At 38.5% G+C, this 20,483-nt stretch overlaps 1 protein-coding gene across 2 annotated transcripts in view; it reads left to right on the top strand.

Moving 5' to 3' along the window:
• Positions 1-20,483, top strand: part of LRMDA (leucine rich melanocyte differentiation associated) — a 1,121,698-nt gene that overhangs the window by 604,129 nt on the left and 497,086 nt on the right. For both annotated transcript variants that reach the window (XM_059729751.1, XM_059729752.1), the window contains one exon: positions 10,135-10,266. In XM_059729751.1, the coding sequence (XP_059585734.1) occupies positions 10,135-10,266 (132 nt within the window). The remainder of the gene's footprint in view (positions 1-10,134; positions 10,267-20,483) is intronic.

Consider the following 20,483-nt stretch of genomic DNA (forward strand, 5'->3'; position numbering starts at 1 on the left):
TAAAATCCAGTTAATGAAAAGTTGTTCATTTTAAGAGAATGATTTGAAATGTGGTCCTGTGTACAATGATCAACATTAAAATGTTAGTAATTAATGTCTATTCCAAAGTAATCCAGAAATCAATTGCTTACTTAAGAGTAAAAGTAATACTGTGTTATATTAGACATCACTATGTAGTTACTGTTGGAAAATGTTTCATTACAACCCCTGAATTTTTGATAAAGAAAGACAGACACTACTGCAAACATATAAAGTAAAGATAGCTTCAAATTGCTAGTTTGGCTCTTGGTATTGCAAAGGCTAAGTGTTACTGTGTTTGGAGTGGGGAGGTGTAAGGGGAATTCTGGAACACATCTGGTTTTAAATACTTGATGTATTTCAGTGAGAGTGGTTGCTTAAGCTCTCTGCATTTTGCTTTTCTGAGTGAATAAGCAAGACTAGATCATTACTCAATATAATCTCATAAGTGTGAAAAAGAAAGGACATTCCTTTGGGCGCTCATTGATAAATTCACATGAGAGTTTACTGTGATCAATATGGCAGCAAACAAGTAAAAGTTCACTGATGATTGATAAGTAACTAAATGTAAAGCGCCTACTGATCTGAAATGATTGGTTACCTATCGTAGACTAGTTACTGACTGAACCCAAGTTCTGTGTGAATTAAAAGCATCTCCAAAAAGACAAACTCTTGAGCAAAATAAGTTTCAGAATTTAAGCTTAATCTAATCTAAAAACGCTTTGCTGGTATGACTATACCAGGAAGTTCCTTCTGCCCAGTAAAGAGATAGCTTGTCCCCTCAAAATAAGTCATTTTGGCATTAGAACTTGTTTATGGTTTGTGTCTACTCTGCAGAGCAGTATTGAAAACAAATTTTAGTATTGACTGGGCCCAAGTTATCCAGTGCTGTATGTAAAGTTCATTTGGTCCAAAAGTATCTTGTATAGACCCAGACCTAGGAAGTATATGCACCAGTGGCTTTTCTGGTTGGGGGGGAAGAGAGGGGTGAAAAAGTTTGGGGGATGAAGGCAAGAAAAGGAAAGAGACAAAAATGGCATATTTACATCATGTAACAAATATTACAGTATGTTTTATTCTGGTGTGTAATTTTAAGTTGTTCTAAAGATGCATCTTAAAATGAGAAGGATTCAAACGCTGTCCAAAACATTTCTCCTCTCTTTTCATGTTCAACTGATCTATTATTTGTTCTCACCTCTCATGGCTAGTCGCAAAGGCCAGCCCCCTGGCCTCTCTCTGCTTCATCTTTTTATTAAGTTTATTAAAACTAGTCAGATTATACTTTCTTATGGTACACACTTTGCTTGGTCCATTCATTATGGTTTCTTATCTTGGCAGGCAATCTGAATTGAACGGCACCTAGTCCATTATGCACATATGAAGCCCATCACTCCTCCAGCAATGACCAATTCATCAAACATTTATCTTTTGCCCTCTGAGCAGTGCGTCAATTTGCTTGTCAATCCTCAGCCTTGGCTGTTGTGGAAGATGGGAGAAAAATGACTTTTCTTTCCCCGTTTTCACCATACTCTAGTGGTTGAAATGGGCTTTGCCCTACTCTTTCCATGTGTTTGCTTACTTCCCTTTTTCTCTACAGAAGTGGGGAGAGGTCAGGTTACTGTCTGAATTTCAGAGACAGAATGATTCAAGAGACATGCTACGAGTTTCATTGTGCCATTGCTTTTACACTTAAGATGGTCCCTACTTCCATTACATTTCCTTTGTTCAAAGGGCTTTATATATGGGGTCAAAACTTAGCACTTGGATCAGGATAGTGTTTTATTTTAAACAAATAAATTATTGACTTTATGCATTTTTATTGTTTTTAAGGAATGGTTAGATCTTTATAGTCTATGCCCTTCATTGCTCTTACAAGTTTAAGAAATGACCCTGTGTGAATGCATGTGCATTAGTGTATCTGTGCACATGTGTCTTATTTAAAATTATTTTGGAAAGGCTTGGTTTCATTACAGTTGGATTCTTTGTTAGGAATGGAAAGGAAACAAATGAGGATATACTGGTTATAAAACTGTCTATTATCAATCTTACTGGTTTTTTGTTTTTGTTTTTTTACTTGGGAAATCCTTTCAAGTTTTTTCAGCAGGAAGATCAAGGCTCAATCGTAGGAACGTAAGTGGTGAGATATGCCAAGACTGTACTGACATCCCATGTGTTTTTGGGCAAAAATGATCTTTGATTGAAAAAAAAATACAATAGACAAGGGCTATCAAACTAAAATTCTGGCTCTGTGGGTCAGGTGAGATGCGTGGGGCCTGTCTGCAGGTTGAATCAGTCTGTCAGACTGACCTTGCATGCCAGAGCCAGTGTGCAGGGCTGGATCAGCCCTGTGTGTCATTTTCAGAAAGCACTCTGGAGTGATCCTATGTGCTGTGTGTGGGGCATGGGCTTACACCAACTGTATCTTGGACACCCCTGCAATAGACTGTTACATATCGACTAGGGAATTTTAAGCCATTTTTTGAAAACTACTATATGTTCAATAATACCTATTTGTCTGTTAGACCATGAAGAAATACTTATCTAGTCTGTATTTTATTATTTAAAAAATACTCTGTACATGATGTCAGCTGAACATTCCTGCTCTTCCACAGGGAATATTATGTTCTTGATTGTCAATTTATTTAAATGTATATGATAATGTAACAGTATCAAACAAAATCTGAATGTGCTCAAATAATCCTAAAGGTGTGACATACACTGATTTAAAACATTAAAATGAAGGTTAAGGCTCTGGCTCCAGTATTAGTTCTCCTTCCTGATTAGGCCTGGATGAAATGCTTATAGTAGAATATAGCTTTGGAAAGGTTTATTAAAGAAAACCTTCCAGACATCCCAATCTGTTTTATAGTTTAAGGTAGAAACCCCCTGAAAATTAAGTTATTTTACAAAGTTTGGACACCAAACCATGGAAAGCTTGATGATACTAGCAGACTCACAGTTATGAAATGACATAATCTTTATTTGTTTATATGAAGTTTGTTAGCTACTGAAGACTTGAATCAGAAATGGTACCTACTTCCACAAAGAACTCTTAACACCCTGCAAAGACAAAGCCTTAAGTGGTTTAGAAATTCATTTTTTCAAGCCCTCCCAACTTTATTATATTTTGACCTTAGAGTATCAACTTAAAGTTGTAACTCCTGGAGCAATGCTGACGTTGTGAAAACCCCTTTCAGCTTTATTTAAAACAAAACTCATACTCATTGTTCTTCCAGATGTGGAGAAACAAATAAAAGTATGACTTAGGGTGCAGACAGAAGTGACAATATTCACCTGATCAATCTGGCCACAGAAAGCAGCTTAAAGCCATGACCAAAAACAAGTGCATGGCTGCAGACAGCTTAAAAAATGGCTGATAGGGTGAAAAGCTGACCCCTCATTGCAAGAGGGGTTGGATGAAGAAGTTTCAAAACAGAGTATCTTACATAATTTCTTTTTGTACTTCCTGTCAGCCTTGAGCTGTTTTCAGAATAGGAGGGGGAAAAGGGAGCAGAGGGAGTTCGGTCTGGGGGTTTTCAGCCCCCACTGAACAGTGTGGTGGGTGTATTGGAGCCCCCTGAGGTGGAGGAGGGGCTTCAATTCACCCGCCTCCCCTCCAGCACTGGCTGGGGAACCCCTAGAATGAGCTCCCTCCTCCATTCTGAAACAGGGATAGAGGCTGTTGCTAGGGGAAACCGGCTGCAGGCTGGTAGCCGGGAGGTAGATTCCCCTCTGCCCTGGAACCAACAGTGAACTTCTGTTTGTTCTAAGGTATCATTGTAACTCTTCTTCTAAATCTTCCAAAGCATTGTCAGTTACAGCCGGGTGCTGCACTTCTATCTGCACCCTTAAATTTATCCTAAAATCTCAGAACGAAGACAACTTAAAAAATTCTTACGTTTCATGATTTTTCATATATTCTTGACTTTCTTTTATAAACATTTAGGGTTTGCAATTTTGCAGACTCTAAGGTTAGCTGAATTTAGAGCTCAGAAACTGAAGATGATAGAAGGCTTCCAGGAATCCCTGCCAACCAAAACTACCAAATCTTATTCAGCTTTGGTCCTTACGTGTCTTATAAGGCTTCCTCACCTTAGTGTTGATGGCATCTGTTGTTCCACATGCAGTTTCAGTTGTCTGCAGTTTTTGAGCAAAGGAGGACACTAAAGGGCAGATTCTCTCTTCTTTGGATATCTAGAAGTTAAATGTATGCAGACAGTTTGGGATGTATTCTTATTTCTTATACCTTATGCTGAACGTGCAAAACTAATCCAGTCTGCTTAGGCAGACAGGTAGTAGTTCCGATCCTTCATCTCCCCTTTGTTTCATTTTTCATCTACTACTATCATAGGTCTCATTTCAGTTTTATTTCAATTGGTTGACTGTGGAAGCGTAAGTGTAGTGAATAAAGACTGCTATGCATGATGACTGGGAAAGATGGTTTTATGATACCCTGGATTTGGCTTGTCTTGGTTGCTGTTATGAATGGGCAGCCCAAGTCTCTAAGCTGGTCTAGCATGGGTATGAGTTAAAGAAGATTGGACAAAAAAGACAGGTGTTGAAAGAAGAATTGTGCCTCGTCTACAATATCCTTATAAATGTGGAACTCAACCTATCAACCTAACTTTTAACTCTCTGTAAACATTTCATGCAAAAACCTTTCTCTTCCTGAAAGTGGTGGGGAGGGAGAGATTTATTGTTTTGGCTGAATTTTGCTTTGAGTTTTTCAGGTTCATTGGAATTAAAAATTAAATTTAATGCAGCACCAGGGCAAGGATAACTGACACCAGTTTTTATGTTGCCTCTTGTGAAATCAAAACATCAGTTTAGAAATGTCCCCCTCTATATTATGTCTGCCCATGCACATAAAATCTATTTATTGTTTTTTTGTTGTTGTAGCAATGATTAAATCTCAGAACTGGAATTCAGGAGCCCTAGGTTCTGTTTCTTTTCTTTCAACAAATTGCCTTTAGCTAGTCACTTAACACCCCTCTCTTACTGTTTTAGCTTTACTCTCCACAAAATGGAGCTTTTGAGCTCTCAGCAGATTTGTGAGATTCATTAATGTTTGCAGAATGCTTTGAGATCCTTGGGTGGCAGGTGCTAGAGGAGTGTAAATCAGTATTATTTCTTTGAATACTGAAATCATTACCTGTTAGGTATTAAGGCATCATCCTTCAGTGAGGATGATGCCTTTTCTTTTAATCTGCTAAAAATTAGAAAGGCAAGGGGAGTGATTTTAAACAAGCTCTCCTTTCATAACAACCCTGTCTTTAACTTCTGGTAATGGCTATCTCTTGTCAGCAGAGTACAAATCAATTTCAAGGAAAAAGCCAAACTCTCTCATTTACATATTGTTAACTGCCCTCTCTTTCCTGTTAAACAGGGAAAAAAATGTCATTAGGAATGAGTCAGCTGTCTTATTAACAGAAAGTAGAAGGAGCATGTCCTCTTTAAAATATACTTCTGGGCAGATTGCTGTTTCAGGACAACTGCATAATATTGAGGTTTGGCCATTCTTTGATGAGATGGCTTTGCTTTTTCATCTCTCTAAATCCTGTGTACCCCTTGACAAATATTACCAATTCGAATAGCTACTATTTAGTTTCATTGTAACCAAATCCATTTCCACATCAGGCCAGAGGGACTGTATAAAATGGTATAGTCGACAATTACCATGCATACACAGTGAAAAATCCCCACAATGACATTCCTTTATGGTTAAAACTTTGCAGTAGATCATGAATGAATTATGGAAAGGAAAGCTGAGAGAAATCATGCTGATTAGGTGGAGGACTTGGATAAAAGGACATTTCTGAGACCTTTGTATTCTAAAGGATTATTTACTGTCTGGTTATAGAACATCTTAAGTCATTTGGCAGAGGGATTCAGTTGCCTGTTTAGCGCAGTGTTTTTGTAAGCTAATGAGGGCAAAGCGTGAGCCATAGGCAATGATGCTGTGATATTAGCTGTGACAGGGAGCTTGATCATAATTATCTTAACGAGGATAGGGTTAATTACAGTGGAAACTTAAAGTTCTTTCTTTTCGAATCAGGCAGAGCTGAATACGTTGTGATGTTTTGTCATTTTGATGTGACTTTGGAAATTGCAATGGAAATCTCTTGGCAGCACTTGCTCTCTTCTGGGAGTGGAGTGTGAGCCCTGCAATGAGGTAACCGAGATGGTACCTGTGGGTGAGATAATGGGCAGCTTTCATGTCATTAGAGCAGGCAAAAAGCAACCAGCAATATGCTTCAGTGATGCTTATTAGCTTTCTAAAGCATCTAGAGAAAACAGCTACCTGCCATTGCCCCTTCAGTCCTGGTTCTTTTGTGGCAGTAAGGCTGTGCCTGTTGGTTTTAATTTACCAAGCCTGGAACATGTCTAGCTGCTGTAAAAGATGAGGAAACAACCAAGATATCATTTTAAGATGGTGGTTTCTCAGGGAATTCCTTCTTTCTACTCTTGTCTGCCTCTTTTTAAGACTATGGGTATTTTCCTTTCCTAGGTATGAGATAGTTATAGATATGTATAGATTTAGATATATCTATAGTTATATCTATAGATAGACATCTATACATCTATGGATAGATAGGTCGATCGATCGATCTATATGTATATGTATATCTGTGTGTGTGTATTTTCAACTGTGCTCTTCGCTATGAGAGAGCTGCTGTTTTTGCTGTCTGTCCCGTTTTTGCTGCTGTTTTTGCTGCCCCCTTCCAATTGGGATATGCTAATAATAAAATATATTGAATATAGTAATACAATCTGTCTGGCATTTGATGGCAATAGTAATCTTAATACTTTGTACTTTTATAGCACCTGTCACCTGAGGCTCTCAGAAAACTTTACAAACCTTAATTCAGCATCCCAATCTTCCTGTAGGTAGGTAGGTGGTATTATTCTTGTTCCACAGATGGGAAATCAAGGCATGTAGAAATTACCTGACTTACTGAAGTTCACACAGGAAATTTGCTCTGGATTCTTTTTCAGAGCCTGTGCTTTTTAGTTTCAGGATATAACTAGTAGAAATTATATATAGTAATAGAAGATGCACCCGCATTTCTGAATTTAATAGTTCATTTCACTGAATGGCAGAAAACAAATTTTATCTTTCTTTATTTTCTCAAGCACTCTGGGTTTTGGCCGTTGGTTTTTGTTGTTGTTTTTGTTTTCTTTAGAGTTAAGGAAAACACAGAAGCCCCCAAAGCGTGTCCCCCCCCCCCAACCCCTCTTATGGAATTCTGTGAATAGCAAAATAACATATGGACATACATTTATGTTAATTGTTTACACCATGTCTCTGCACTGTAGCAAGCCCTCCTCCCTCCCTAGGCTCTGAATTTAGTTGATTAAATCACGAAGTGCACACCGTGTTGATGACATGAAAACAACAATTAATAAGCAACCCCCTGTGTAACACAGCTCCTTTTTAACTGAGCAGCTAATAACATTACATGGCAAAAATTATCAAAACCAGACAGGTGTAAGGGGATTTGCGCACAATTTTCTCTGCTCATCTATGAAACTAGTACCATTGTGTTCAGCCTAAGCTTTAGAAAGAAAGGCCGTTTCAATAGGCAACTCCCTCTAGTGTTTCAAGGCCTTTGTCCCACTTCATGCCTTGTCATTTTGTTTTATGCCTCCCCTGCAGCAGTTTTGGATGTGTGCTTTCTTCTCCTTGCCAGTTGCCAACCATTTGCTGATTCTCATGATAAGAGTATTATATTTGCATAACATAACTCAGGAACAATGTGTATTTTGATGCTGACACTGACCAGAGCCCAAGCAATGTTTATTCACAAAGGGCCTATTAGAGTCCCATAAGGCTCTGTGGTGCTGACAAGGAGGTGGCCTATTCTGAACTCCTTTTGGCAAGCCGAGGCCTTAAATTAAAAAGTGAGGTTTGGATACAATCCACTATTAACTATTTATATAATAAAGAGTGTTTAAAGGGAACTTTCTAAACTAGGTTTGTCAAATAAACTGAAACAAAAAAATCATAGCAGCTTGATAAATTTGCTGCTTCTTCCTCTAGATTGTTTCCCCTTAAATGGCACTTGTGTGAAAGGAATCAGGACTCATGGTAGAGGTGATATCTTTTATTAGACCAACTAGATTTGTGCAAAAAAATATTTAATTTGTGTAGAAGGCACATTTCTACTGGTTTGACCAGAGGAGCAGACCTAGGGTCTAATCCTGATTTTGGTGGAAGTTGGGTCTACGCTAGGTGTACTTTCTCGATAAAGCTATGCTGCTGTGAGTTATTGTCAAGGCTCTCTTGGTATGCATACAGCATAAACTGGCAAAACTGGGCTTTTGTGTACAGCTTATTCAGCAACACCTCCCCCACCCTGGGTGAAATAAACCATTATAGCAAAAGAACAGTATTTTCAGTTAACCTATTTATACTAGGGGTTTTGCTCTCTCTTTGGTCAGATTATACCTCCAGGCATTCTGACTGATGTAGCTTGGTTAGCAGAAGTGTATAATGTAGACTTGGCCAATCATTTGCTTGGTCTCCATGTACCTCAGTGCCCATCAAGTGGGGTTAATGACACTTAACCCCACCACCCTCAAATACTGCTGCATAAGTAATGTTGGCAGTGCTTGGAGATCTTCAGGTAAATGCTGTTATAAAAGCAATTTTGTATTGGTTTTTACTTCCATATATATATATATGTGTGTGTGTGTGTGTGTGTTTACTTTCATAAATATATATATGGATCTGTACTTTGAAGGTCAGAGATTTGATCTCCAGAGAGAAGTTTTTGATTTGTGCTCACTAATGGGGTTTCAGGAGAGGACTGGGGGTGAGGGTGCCTGTGCAGAAGGGGCATCATGATTTTTGCTGACTTGGTGGGTGTTAAATTAATCTGTGGGATTTAAAACACAAACATTTTGTATAAATATTTGCATTAGGTTAATATTTGCATATTTCTTCAATAACAGCATGTGGCATAACAGTCTAACAGAGACCCTGACTAGTTTTGATCTTTACCAAAAAAACAGAGGGAGGGAGGAGGAAAATCCCCTTAGTATAAATGTCATCAGAAAGTGAATAAATAGTATAGACTGCATCTCCCTTATTCATCACATTTTATAAAACAGCCAGGAGATACAGTGATGATCTTCCCACTGGTAGGCATAGTAGATCAGCTGTCAAGTCATGCAATCTCAGCATATCTCTAGGTGTCTGGTAGGTGAATGAGCTGTGAATGTGCGTCTGTGCGTATGCTCTATATACAGTGCCGTCTTACTTGATTAATGCATGTGTTTTTCCAGCAGGAATGTGCAAGCCTATGAAATTAAGAGTAAACTTTGGAATAAGTGCCTTAGCAGAGCAACAAAGCCATCTCTTTCATTTCTCCCTGTATTTTCCTAACTGGGTGACAGATTCCCACAGATGCCTGTTTGTTTACAACCCTACATCTGCATTTCCATGCTGTAAAATTCCCCTTTTTAAAGTTATTTTCTACATTCTGAACTGTATCTTGACAGCAGGGCAGTAAGTTTTAAACCAGAGGACGTGGCTTCTGTCTGGGGTAATTTTATTTTGTTTGCAGAGACTTGAACAGGAACAAATTAAGTGGTTAATAAAAAGAAAAAAAATCCTTTCACAATTTCCTATTATTGCATGTAGGGTAACTGCTAAGAAATGATACTTGAAGTTGTATTTATTATTGTTAGTAGGGTATGATATTTCTTGGCAGAAATGATGGATGACAACTTAAATTTGTGTCCAGGGAATGAAGGTGAACTGTGACAGAGTTATTTATCTTGGGAATGGAGGTTAGGGTCAGGCGAGGCTGGGTGCCTGAAGGCACAAGACATTGACAAATTCATCCTGCAGGCCCCATATCTGAAGCCTTTTGTTTTGGATCCTGGCTACTCACTAAGTGACCCCCATCCTTCATCCTGCCAGCATGTGAAGGATGTGTTGCAGTGCCAGCACTCCCCTTGCCACTAATTCTTGTCATTCACTCTCCTGACAGGCCCAAACCAAAACTATTCCCGCTCCTGAAAAGGAAGGTTAAAATATTTATTTCAGCTTATAATGGCCTCCCTGATTTAGTGGAGTATCATTTTTCCTGTTGCCTTTGTCATTTGCAGGTCACTAGAAGGACTGAAAACATTCAGTTGCCTGGAAGAGCTGATCTTGGACAACAATCTCCTCGGAAATGACCTTCTGTTACCCAGGTTACCCCACCTCCATACCTTAACACTCAACAAGAACCAAATATCCTTTCAAAGAAATACCTGCAAAATGTCAAATGAGTTTTATGTGTCAGCCAAATTAAAGTATGTGAATTATAGTTCATGTGCAGACAAAGCATTCTCTTTCTTGGCACCTAGAATACCTCATAGTAATTTATTATAGGTCATTCATAAATGAAATGCACCATTATATCTTCCTGTTGCTCCATTTTAGTGTGAGATCTAAGTTATGGCTCTGAAGAAATCTTTTTTAATAGATAAAATAGAGAAAGAAAATAATGTCAGTGCTGCTGGCGTGTGGCAGCTCCTGTGTTTGCTTGGGGTTCTGTGGCAGGCTGACCTCTAGTGGAATAGAGAGTGCAGTGAAACGGCATTAAGTTTTTATACTTTGAATACCTACCGTTTAGAACAACAACAATAATCATATTGGGTGTGGCAATCTGTTAATTCACTCAGTTTACATGAAAAACATGGCTGCTACATAGGCACTTGTGAGCCAGATACTGAATTCAGCACTTTCTCATTGACTATGGACACACATGCACCCAATTCAGCCTGCACTAGGTCCTTTATACCAGGAAAGGATTTATACAGATGTTTAAGTTTATTCAGAACTGCAAAACTGTTAAGCATAGAGGCTTAAGCCCTCTGGAGTCAGTATTTAGGAATGTGTTTAAGTAGATTCCCTTGGTCTGCATCCGTTTAGTGGCCTTTTTGACTAAATAAAAAAAGAATAATAAAAAAGCTAATTGTTTTCATGTTTGGATTTAACTGTTAAGCCATTTGTCCATACTGTGACCCTTTTGGAAACTGAAGGCATATATACATATATTCTCCCTATGCAAAGGCTGATCAAAGTGTGGCCTAACGTCCAAATGAAGCTTGGAGCGTCCTAAAGCACAGGCCATGAAAACCCTCTACTTGTATTTGCAGGGTGAAGACAAAGTGCTCAACTGCAGGCTTTTATTACAGTGAAAGCAAACAGAAAGCAATTTATAGTCTTCTATTGCAGGTGATAAAATGTAGTTGGAAATATTATGATTGCATAGTTTTGTTTTGTTTTTTGAGTTTTGATATTTTAAAAAATATGTAAATACGTAAGCAAAATTAGGTGTTAACGTTGTGGTCCTGGCAACTTGCCAGTGCAGCCCCAGGGTCATGAAGATCACTGTTGTCCAGTTTAATTTGTGTTCTTGGTGATGCAGGGATTCTGAGGGTGGGATGCAGATAGCTATTTGGTTTTATATTTTGCCATTCCAATAAAACTCTTATCATACACATTTTAATGAAAAACAAGCCAAAAGATTCTTGCTGACCTTACATATGATGCAGCGTTTGATGCAGCATTCTCTGCTTTACGAAATGAGTACAGGCTGAGTTGCTAGATTTGTGTGTGTGGTGGTATATTCTTCAGCTGCCAGAGTGAAGACACTACATTGAATTGGAATTAAATGAACAAAATCAGAGAAGGAGTTAGTGCCACCATGTCACCAGTACTATTTGAAGAGGTTCATTGAGAATTACAGTAATGTACAAAATGCAGAGCCACATCCTGTTTGCTGTATTCAAGTGATGAATCTTTCTAAGTCAATGTGTGTAAGATGAGCAGAGTTTGATCCATAGTGGCTTTTTTTTTAAATGCAATGTTAAAATTATGATGGCTAGTCCTCCGGGTGTACTCAGCTGTTCAGCGGTATAAGGAATTATGTACACCAGTGTACATTTTTGCAGTATGCTGCCAATAATTTAACAAAGGACTTATACAAAATCTGTTAGCTTGTGAAACAGCCAGGGTACAATCAGGGGTGTGTGAACTCAGAGAGAATGAAAAAATAATCCTTTTCAGAAATAAAAATTTTGTGTTCTATGGGTAAGTGATCTCTGGCAGGGAAGAATTGGCAGCGTGCAGAAGCAGAGAAATGTCCCAGAACTCTGTAGTCTGTTTAGGTGGCAGTAGGAAGGGGTTCTAGTGGGTCACTCTAGCTCCTTCCAGCACATCACTGGTATATTCCTGACTTCAGTATTTTATGTGTATATTATAAAATAATGACACCTGTATCATAGCGAAATACCTTGTAGTGTACCTTAGTGGTGTTAGAACCCAGACTGCAGTAACTTTGTAGAAAAGGACATGGCAGTAAAGCAGAATACCTCAACTGAAATCAAACAGCAATCAGTCTTTCCTTACAAGAAGGAAAAAATCTATTAAAGAAACCTTTGAAAGACAGACTATATGTCAACTCAAAGACTAACTGTAGCTTCCCAGAGTCTCTCTTCAGTGTAACAGTGTGCTTTATTTGTTTCTTCTATTGTTAGTCTCAGTTTTAGCATAATCCAGTCCCTGCTCTGATAGACGATAGATACTGATCTGTGTTACTTCTTATAGAAGGTCCACTTAATGTGTAGGACACTTTTTCCTCTCAGTTATTTTAAAGCCTAAATAAATTTTGCATATTTATTTCATAGATGCTAATAGCTTATCACCAAATTTGATAAATTTCCAAAAGTGTCAGCCTCTACTTTTTACCAATTCTGTATTTACTTATTTATGTCATATTTCAATCCATAGCAAAATAATTTTCTTCCAGAAAGTTAATTTCCCCCCATAATTTTCCTGGTATGATATCTCAGGTTTTTTTGCATATATTTTGTACCTCCTGAATTGCAGCCAATAAAAGTTAGTTGGAATACAGAACAATGCAATTGTCAACATTATGCATTTTGAGGTAGGAGTGGTAATTGTTTTAAATATATGCTTCACTCTTTACACAGTGCATTGTAGCTTAGTAATCTGTTTTACAGATTGGTTTAAACCCTGAAGCACGCAGATGTATATGGTGTGAATATTGTGCACTTGTGTGAATTCATCAACTATGAAATTGATCTAAATGAGAAAAAATAATAATATTTTTAAAGCGTGGAATAAAACTTGATTAAGTAAGCATATATGTATATTCAAGACCATTTTTTAAAATAAGTTATGTTAGTACCTTCATGCCTATGAGAGGCATTGAAATAAATATGTTGACAAGTGCTGCTTTTGCCTATGATCTCCAATACGGAAGTGATCACTTTTAGGCAGACTGTGAGTCAACAAACAAGAATGGGGGGATTGGAGGGGTGATATTACATTCACAGCTACATCACTCTAAAATTATCAGCACCCCAGGCTTCCAGGCACAGAAGGAGGAAATGAAAGAGATGTTGGCTGCTACAGTAGTGAAGTTCAGGATATGTTGTTCTGAGAGGTATCAACATAAGTGTGGGCAAATATCCACAATGGCATGCTCCAAATCCTCCTTTTGGATTCCTTTGTCTTTTAGGCAATTCCTGGAACCATATTTTATATGGACATATTTTGTTTTTGTACTATCAACGTACCTAGCAGCTCTGCCATAGATCTGGACCCCACTGAGTTAGGCCCTCCATAGGGACATAAAGTTGTAAAATATAAACTGTCCTGAACAGATTGCCACCTTCTGAAAGTCTTTAATTGCAAGCTTTTGAGCACAAGCACCCTTCTTCAGGCATAGGAGAAAAGACATTTTCTACCCATCAGTGTATATGTATTTATTTTATTTATTTTATTTTTTTGCATAAAAAGGGACAGAGATGTTCCAATATAGTGACCAAACTATTGGAGACCTAGTTCTTTATTTATAAGTGGCAATAATTTCTGTATGGATAAAACTCCAGATGATCTTAAATCACTCTCAAAACATTAGGGACCTGGATCTCAGCTCAGATTTCAGTTCTATTTTTGGATGAATGGTCAAAGATGGAAGACAGGAGGGATGTTTTTAGTCACAGTTTGATATACAAGTCCTGCTGTCTGGAGAGTCTACCGTCAACCCAAGAGACCCCACCTTCATTGAAGAATAACTTCCCATATTAACTCCAGAGAAAGAGCATGCACACAGAGAAGTACCAGGGAACAGCTGTAACTTTGACCTGTAACTTTATATCCACATGATAACTCATTTGCAAATTCATATTAACAACAGAATCTGCCTGTTTCCCTTGGAAAGACAACAGTGGTAGAGCAGACTTCCTGCTTGGGGATCTTTCTTTGATACACCAGAGAGGGGTAACTAAATGCTTACCTCTTACAACCTCCTTTACTGGTCACATGCCATTAAGGACAATTTGATTGCTATTCTCAGGAGACAAACTTTTGAAACCAAATTTTCTTGGCAGCTAGTTCAAATACCATGGAGCTGCTTTTTTGAGCAGTTGAAAAGACCACCTTTAGAACCCTCTCATCCACTTTTCCGGAAACTGCAGGAAGTATAAAGAAAGTTAAGATAGGAAGAAGAGATATGACCCCTCTTTTACAAATATGCTTACTAATATGGGCCTAATAACCCCCTAGGAAGAAGAGAGAAATTCTGTACATTTAGTTCAACTTTTTCTTGCTCCTATTCAGTATGGTAGATACCCAGATACTATGTTTTTGGGTCAAAATAGGTGGAACAATTGGAATATAAGATTTTTTTTCTGCAACAGACAACATGGCATTTCTGGCATGGCGACACGAGTAAGTAGTAAGTATTTATGGTTTTATCAATGCCTTAAAAGGTGACATCAATTGAGGATTCTTTTTATACAACTAAAATTGGAGCTGCTTGACTACTACTTCTTACAAATGGTTGTGGTCAATATTCTGGTGTTGAAATTAATTATTTTATTAATAGAAAAATAATGCCAGTATGACAATAGTTTATTTTTGCCTATATAGTTTCATATGTAAATACAATATATGTGTGTACTGTGCAGACTCCTAAAAATACATTATTTGCATATGATTATAAACATAGTAAGCAGATTTTGTGATATTCATTCTTTTTTTATAGAGACTTCCTGTTCTAGCAAAATTTCCCACATTTAAAATTGGAAATATTGCAATAACTATAAAAAAAATCTAGGTCTGAGAGAAACTTTTAAAACATATCTAACATATACATTTTTGGGTGATGAGAGGTGAATGCATGTGCAGACCTGTGCGATTTGTGTTTGCTGGCAATCAAGACATCTTTAACTAATTTGAATAAATCAAAGATGCGGGTAGTTCATTATTTTTATTGGTGGAGATTTTCATTTTGATAAGTGTCCTTTAGGAACAACATTAACTGTTTTAGTATGATTGATGGCATTACTGTTTAAGACAATGGATCAATACTTCCTGAGGCACCTTAATTAAATCTGAGGCATTTGAAATTTGTTTTTAAAGTAATGGAGAATGTGGGTGTACACATTTGTCTCTAGGCTCCATATATACCTTGCAGTACATAATCAAAGTGTAAATGAAGTCAGGCATCTCCTGCATTCCAGCACCAAGGCATCTAAATTGTGAGGAGGAGAATTATAGTATCATAGGAAAGTAAGGCTAGATGAGACCTTATAAGAGCTCCCTGCTCAAGGCCGGATCATCCCTGAGTAGACCATCCCAGCCAAGTGTCCATCTAACATCTCAATGATCTACTGAGGTCCCTTCTGACCCTAACATCTATGAATCTATAACCTTCTCTTGAAAATCACTAATGAATTTAATGGAAGATTTCCTTTTTATCTAGAGCAAAGCTGATTTTATGTTACACAGTGGGATGTTGTAGTTTTTTGATCCAGGTCATACCATGACTGAATGGTTTGGACTACAGTAACTCATAATGGAGAAGTTAGGTATAGATTTTCAGATCTATGTTTGACTCTCCGTGTATTCTCACCACAGCCTCAAAAATGTTGTGATCTGTAATATGATCTGCTGGTTAATTAAACGGTGTACTGAAGTTGCATGAGTTATGACTCATCTCAGGGAAGCACTTCATCATGGGGGTAGTTCCTACACAATACCATTCATTTCTTCATATGTGCTTTGTAAAGGAAAATCTGTGATAGAAGATGGAAATGTCCCCTGGGGAAAAATTAATCTGTACCTCTGATAAGATCATGGTTATTTTTAAAGGGGTTGCAAGGGAGTGGTGGCTAGACCTAGAGAGTAAAAGTTAAATGAACTATAGCAAAATGATTGTAGTAATTATTTGATTATTAGATGCCAAAGAAATGACTAGCACACAGTTTTACTGTCATATTACACTTTTTTCAAGTGCAATTGGCATAGGATGTTTTGTAGACATTCCCAAAGTCCATAAAACTTTGGCTTTTTCATAAACCAACCAACCAACCCCGCAAAACAAATTTCAAATACCACTATTTTTTAGGCAGCAGGGTATCTGGTTTCCTCCAAATTTGGTAAAGTACTATGTTCTTTGATTCTGCATATGCTATTGTAAATACTACTCCTACTAACAATAACATTAACAAAATAAAAGAGAATAAGATACTACTATTACAGTTTGAATGAAAGTGGGATAATAATGCAGACTTCAGTAAGTTTTGAACATAAACATACAGGCCAAAGCAACTACAAAGCTGAGGCTGGCAACACAAATTAAAGAAAGCAAACTATTTTTTTAGGTATGTAGGGTGTAAAAGGAAGGTATAGGGCAGCATAGGACCCATACTGAACAAAGAGGAACAATTACTGATGGGGGGGGGAGACAAGGCTGAGTTATTCAGTGAGTTTTTTGCCTCAGTGTTCCTGAACCAGGGCTCAAGATAAGTCTCCTAATGGGTTCTTAGGTAGGTATTAGAGGGACACCAGCCTACCAACTGTTGACGCTGACTTGGTGCAGAGTCACTTGGATGGACTGGACATGTTCAAGTCAGTAGGCCCAGATGAGTTGCATCCGAGGGTACTGAAGGAATTGGACGGTGTCATAGCAGAACCGCTGGCACAGCTGTTTGAGCGCTCATGGCACTTGGGTCAGGTCTGAGAGTGCTGGAAAAGGGCCAATGTGGCCCCTATTTTCAAGAAGGGGAGGATCTGAGTAATTATAGGCTAGTTAGTCCCACTTCCATCCTTGGAAAGGTCTTTGAAAAGATTATAAAGGATCATATTTGTGGGAGTCCAGTGGGAAAAATAATGCAGCAGGGAAACCAGCATGGATTTGTAGGAGGTAGATCATGCCTGACAAATCTGGTTTCGTTTTATGACAGGGTCACAAAATGCTTAGATGCAGGAGTAGAGGTGGATGTAATTTTCTTGGATGACAAGCAAGGCCTTTGATATGGTATCTCATCCTATTCTCATAAATAAATTAAGAGGCTGTGATATAGATGTTTACATTCTCTGGTGAGTGGCAAATTGGTTGAGCAGTCACACCCAGAGAGTGGTAGTAGATGGGTCAGTATTGACTTGTAAGGATGTGGGTAGTGGGATCTCACAAGGTTTGGTCCTTGGACCTGTACTCTTCAATATCTTCATCAGTGACTTGGATGTGGATGTGAAGTGTACTCTGTCCACGTTTGCAGACGATACTAAATTGTGGGGTGAAGTGCACACTCTGGAGGGTAGGGAACGATTGCAGGCAGACCTGGACAGTTTAGAAAAGTGGGTAGAATACAATAGGATGCAGTACAACAAGGACTAGTGCAGACTGCTGCACCAAGGGGGCAAAAATATCCAGCACACCTACTGGCTGGGAAGTGACCCTCTCAGCAGCACAGAAGCAGAAAGGGGACTCAGAGTCATAGTGGACTTCAAGATGAACATGAGTCATTAGTATGATGAAATCATCAGCAAAGCTAACCACACTTTATCATGCATCACCAGATACATGACGAATAGATCCAAGGAGGTGATACTTCCCCTCTCTGCGCCATTGGTCAGACTGCAGTTGGAGTACTGCATCCAGTTTTGGGTGCCATATTTCAAGAAGGGGTGTAGGTTTTAGCCGTGTTGGTCTAAGGACATAGGCAGACAAGGTTCCTTGGGTGAATTTGATATCTTTTATTAGACCAACCCAAACAGTTAGAGAATAGTTATTAAGCAAGCTTTCGGGTTCAAAAAACCCTTTGTCAGGCTAAGGAAGCTTCAGCAGTTGGTGTGTGCTCTTCCTGGATGGAATGAAAAGTAAAGAAGCCAGGGGCTGGGCTGGGGAGTCAGTTGCCAGGCAGCTTATAATGTATCAAAAATCCAATGTCTATATTTAGTCCATGATCTCTAGTATCCAGGAGGTTGATGAAATGGAGTTCATAGGCTCGTACTTCAAGAAGGATATTGATAGACTCGAGAGGGTCCAGAGGAGGGCCACTCATATGGTTAGGGGCTTACAGAACAAGCCCTATGAGGAGAGACTGAGGAACCTGGACCTCTTCAGCCTCTGCAAGAGAAGGCTGAAAGGTGATCTTGTGGCCACCTACAAATTCATTAGGGGGGGATGCAGCTAGGCATTGGAGATGCTCTGTTCACCAGGGCACCTCTTGGGGTAATAAGGAGCAATGGTCACCAACTGACAGAGAGTAGATTTAGGCTAGATATCAGGAAAAACTTCTTCATGGTAAGAGTGGCCAAAATTTGGAATGGGCTTCCAAGGGAGGTGGTGCTCTCCTCTACCTTGGGGCTCTTTAAGAGAAGGCTGGATAGGCATCTGGCTGGGGTCATCTGACCCCAGCACTCTTTCCTGCCCAGGCAGGGGGTTGGACTCGATCTGTTGAGGTCCCTTCTGACTCTAGCATCTCTGAATCTTTGAATAAACTAGGTGTTTTTGAGAGAGTATAGAGAGATGTAACAATTGTTTCAATATCAGTGTAGCAAAGCTTCTGTAACTTTAACCTTGTTTCATACAGGGTCAAAGTTAGAACAGTTCAGCTAACTTGTACCACTTCAGGATCAGGCTCATGAACAAGCTCGATCATAATAACTGATACTCACTCTCAAGAGCCAGTTTCTCATTCACTTTTCAAGCAATTAGAGGATGTTTGTCCATATCCTGTTGTTCATAAAACTGCATAATTAAAATCTCCAAATAAAATTTATGATCAATATCTCATGCTTAGATTTAAGATATTAGAAATGAAGTGTTATGGAGTTTAGGTGCCTATTTCCCACACCCTGCATGTGGCAGAGATGTTTCTGTAACTCCTGTTATGTACCTCTATGCATCTTTAAGTGCCTAAAGATGGCCAAAATTCCTTTGGATAGTTGTACATGTTCATTGATAATTTAGATTTAATGTGTGCCTGAATCGGGATCAGTGTTCCTTAAGTAGCTGGAGAGAATGGGGAAAAATGTACTACAGATTCTAATGAAATTACTATGGAAACGGACTTTGTTTCGTGGAGTCCATTCACTCCATAAAGATAAGTTCAAGGTCTGAAAAAGTAAGTTACCTCTGGTAAAACGCTATGTAAGATTGATAACATGTAACAGCAAACCTCTTAGAATTACTAAAAGATAACTGGTTTTTGTAATAATAAAAGCTCCTACTCCAAGGAACCCCTCTGGAGCTTGAGATGTCCTACAAGAGATCATCTGGCTAAAGATGACTGCTAGATTCAAGTAATTCTGTAGTCTTCTCCCTTAGCAGTGTCTACAACTCCCTTAATCCAAATATAGTGAAAAATATGTTGCTTTCCTGCTTTCACAGACATTTACTGCCAGGAAGTACTATGAGCATTAAAAAGAACATCTATAAGCTTGTGTCCTGGTGAAGGTTATGTAATACTTTGGTTTGATTTGACCTTAGTCCTGAGTGTGAGAAAAAGACTGACTTCTAAAAATTATAAGGTGATAATGTATCTTTTCTAGAGGTCTGACCAAAGTTTAGTGAAGCCAACTGTTGTCTTTCCATCAGTTTTTAATAGATGCTGAATCTGGATGTATAGCTTTTAACATAAACTTCCAGATGAAGGCTTAACTTTGCTTTATCATACTAAATTGTGACACTCTTGTATTACTGATTAATTTTGCTACTCTCAATCTCCCATTTCCCTGACTCTTTTGCAAAGTATTTTGGGAGGATACATCAGACTGAATTATATAAGAACATGGTGGTGGCATCTTTAACCAGCAACATTTCTTAATTATCAGTGGTCGCATCTACACAAGAAGCTTACTGCGCAGTAGCTCATTACTACTGTGCAGTAGCATTGCTAGGCATGCGGTATTGTAATATGATGTCCTTACATTTCATTCAGTGAAGGATTTATACTAATTGAGTAATTATGGATGTGTAGCTGTGGCACTCCAAGTATTTATAGTCTGGTAGTGAAAATGGGTTGTTGTGGGTTGTATCTCTGTCTCTCCCTGCCCTTTCCCTCCCCTCTTTTTTTCTTCTGTTTTTAAATTAATTTTCCAGTGGACTGAATATATTAGTAATGAATGTGCTTTGAAGTAACTGTTT

Source organism: Alligator mississippiensis, chromosome 6, assembly GCF_030867095.1.
Source record: "Alligator mississippiensis isolate rAllMis1 chromosome 6, rAllMis1, whole genome shotgun sequence".
NCBI lineage: Eukaryota > Metazoa > Chordata > Crocodylia > Alligatoridae > Alligator > Alligator mississippiensis.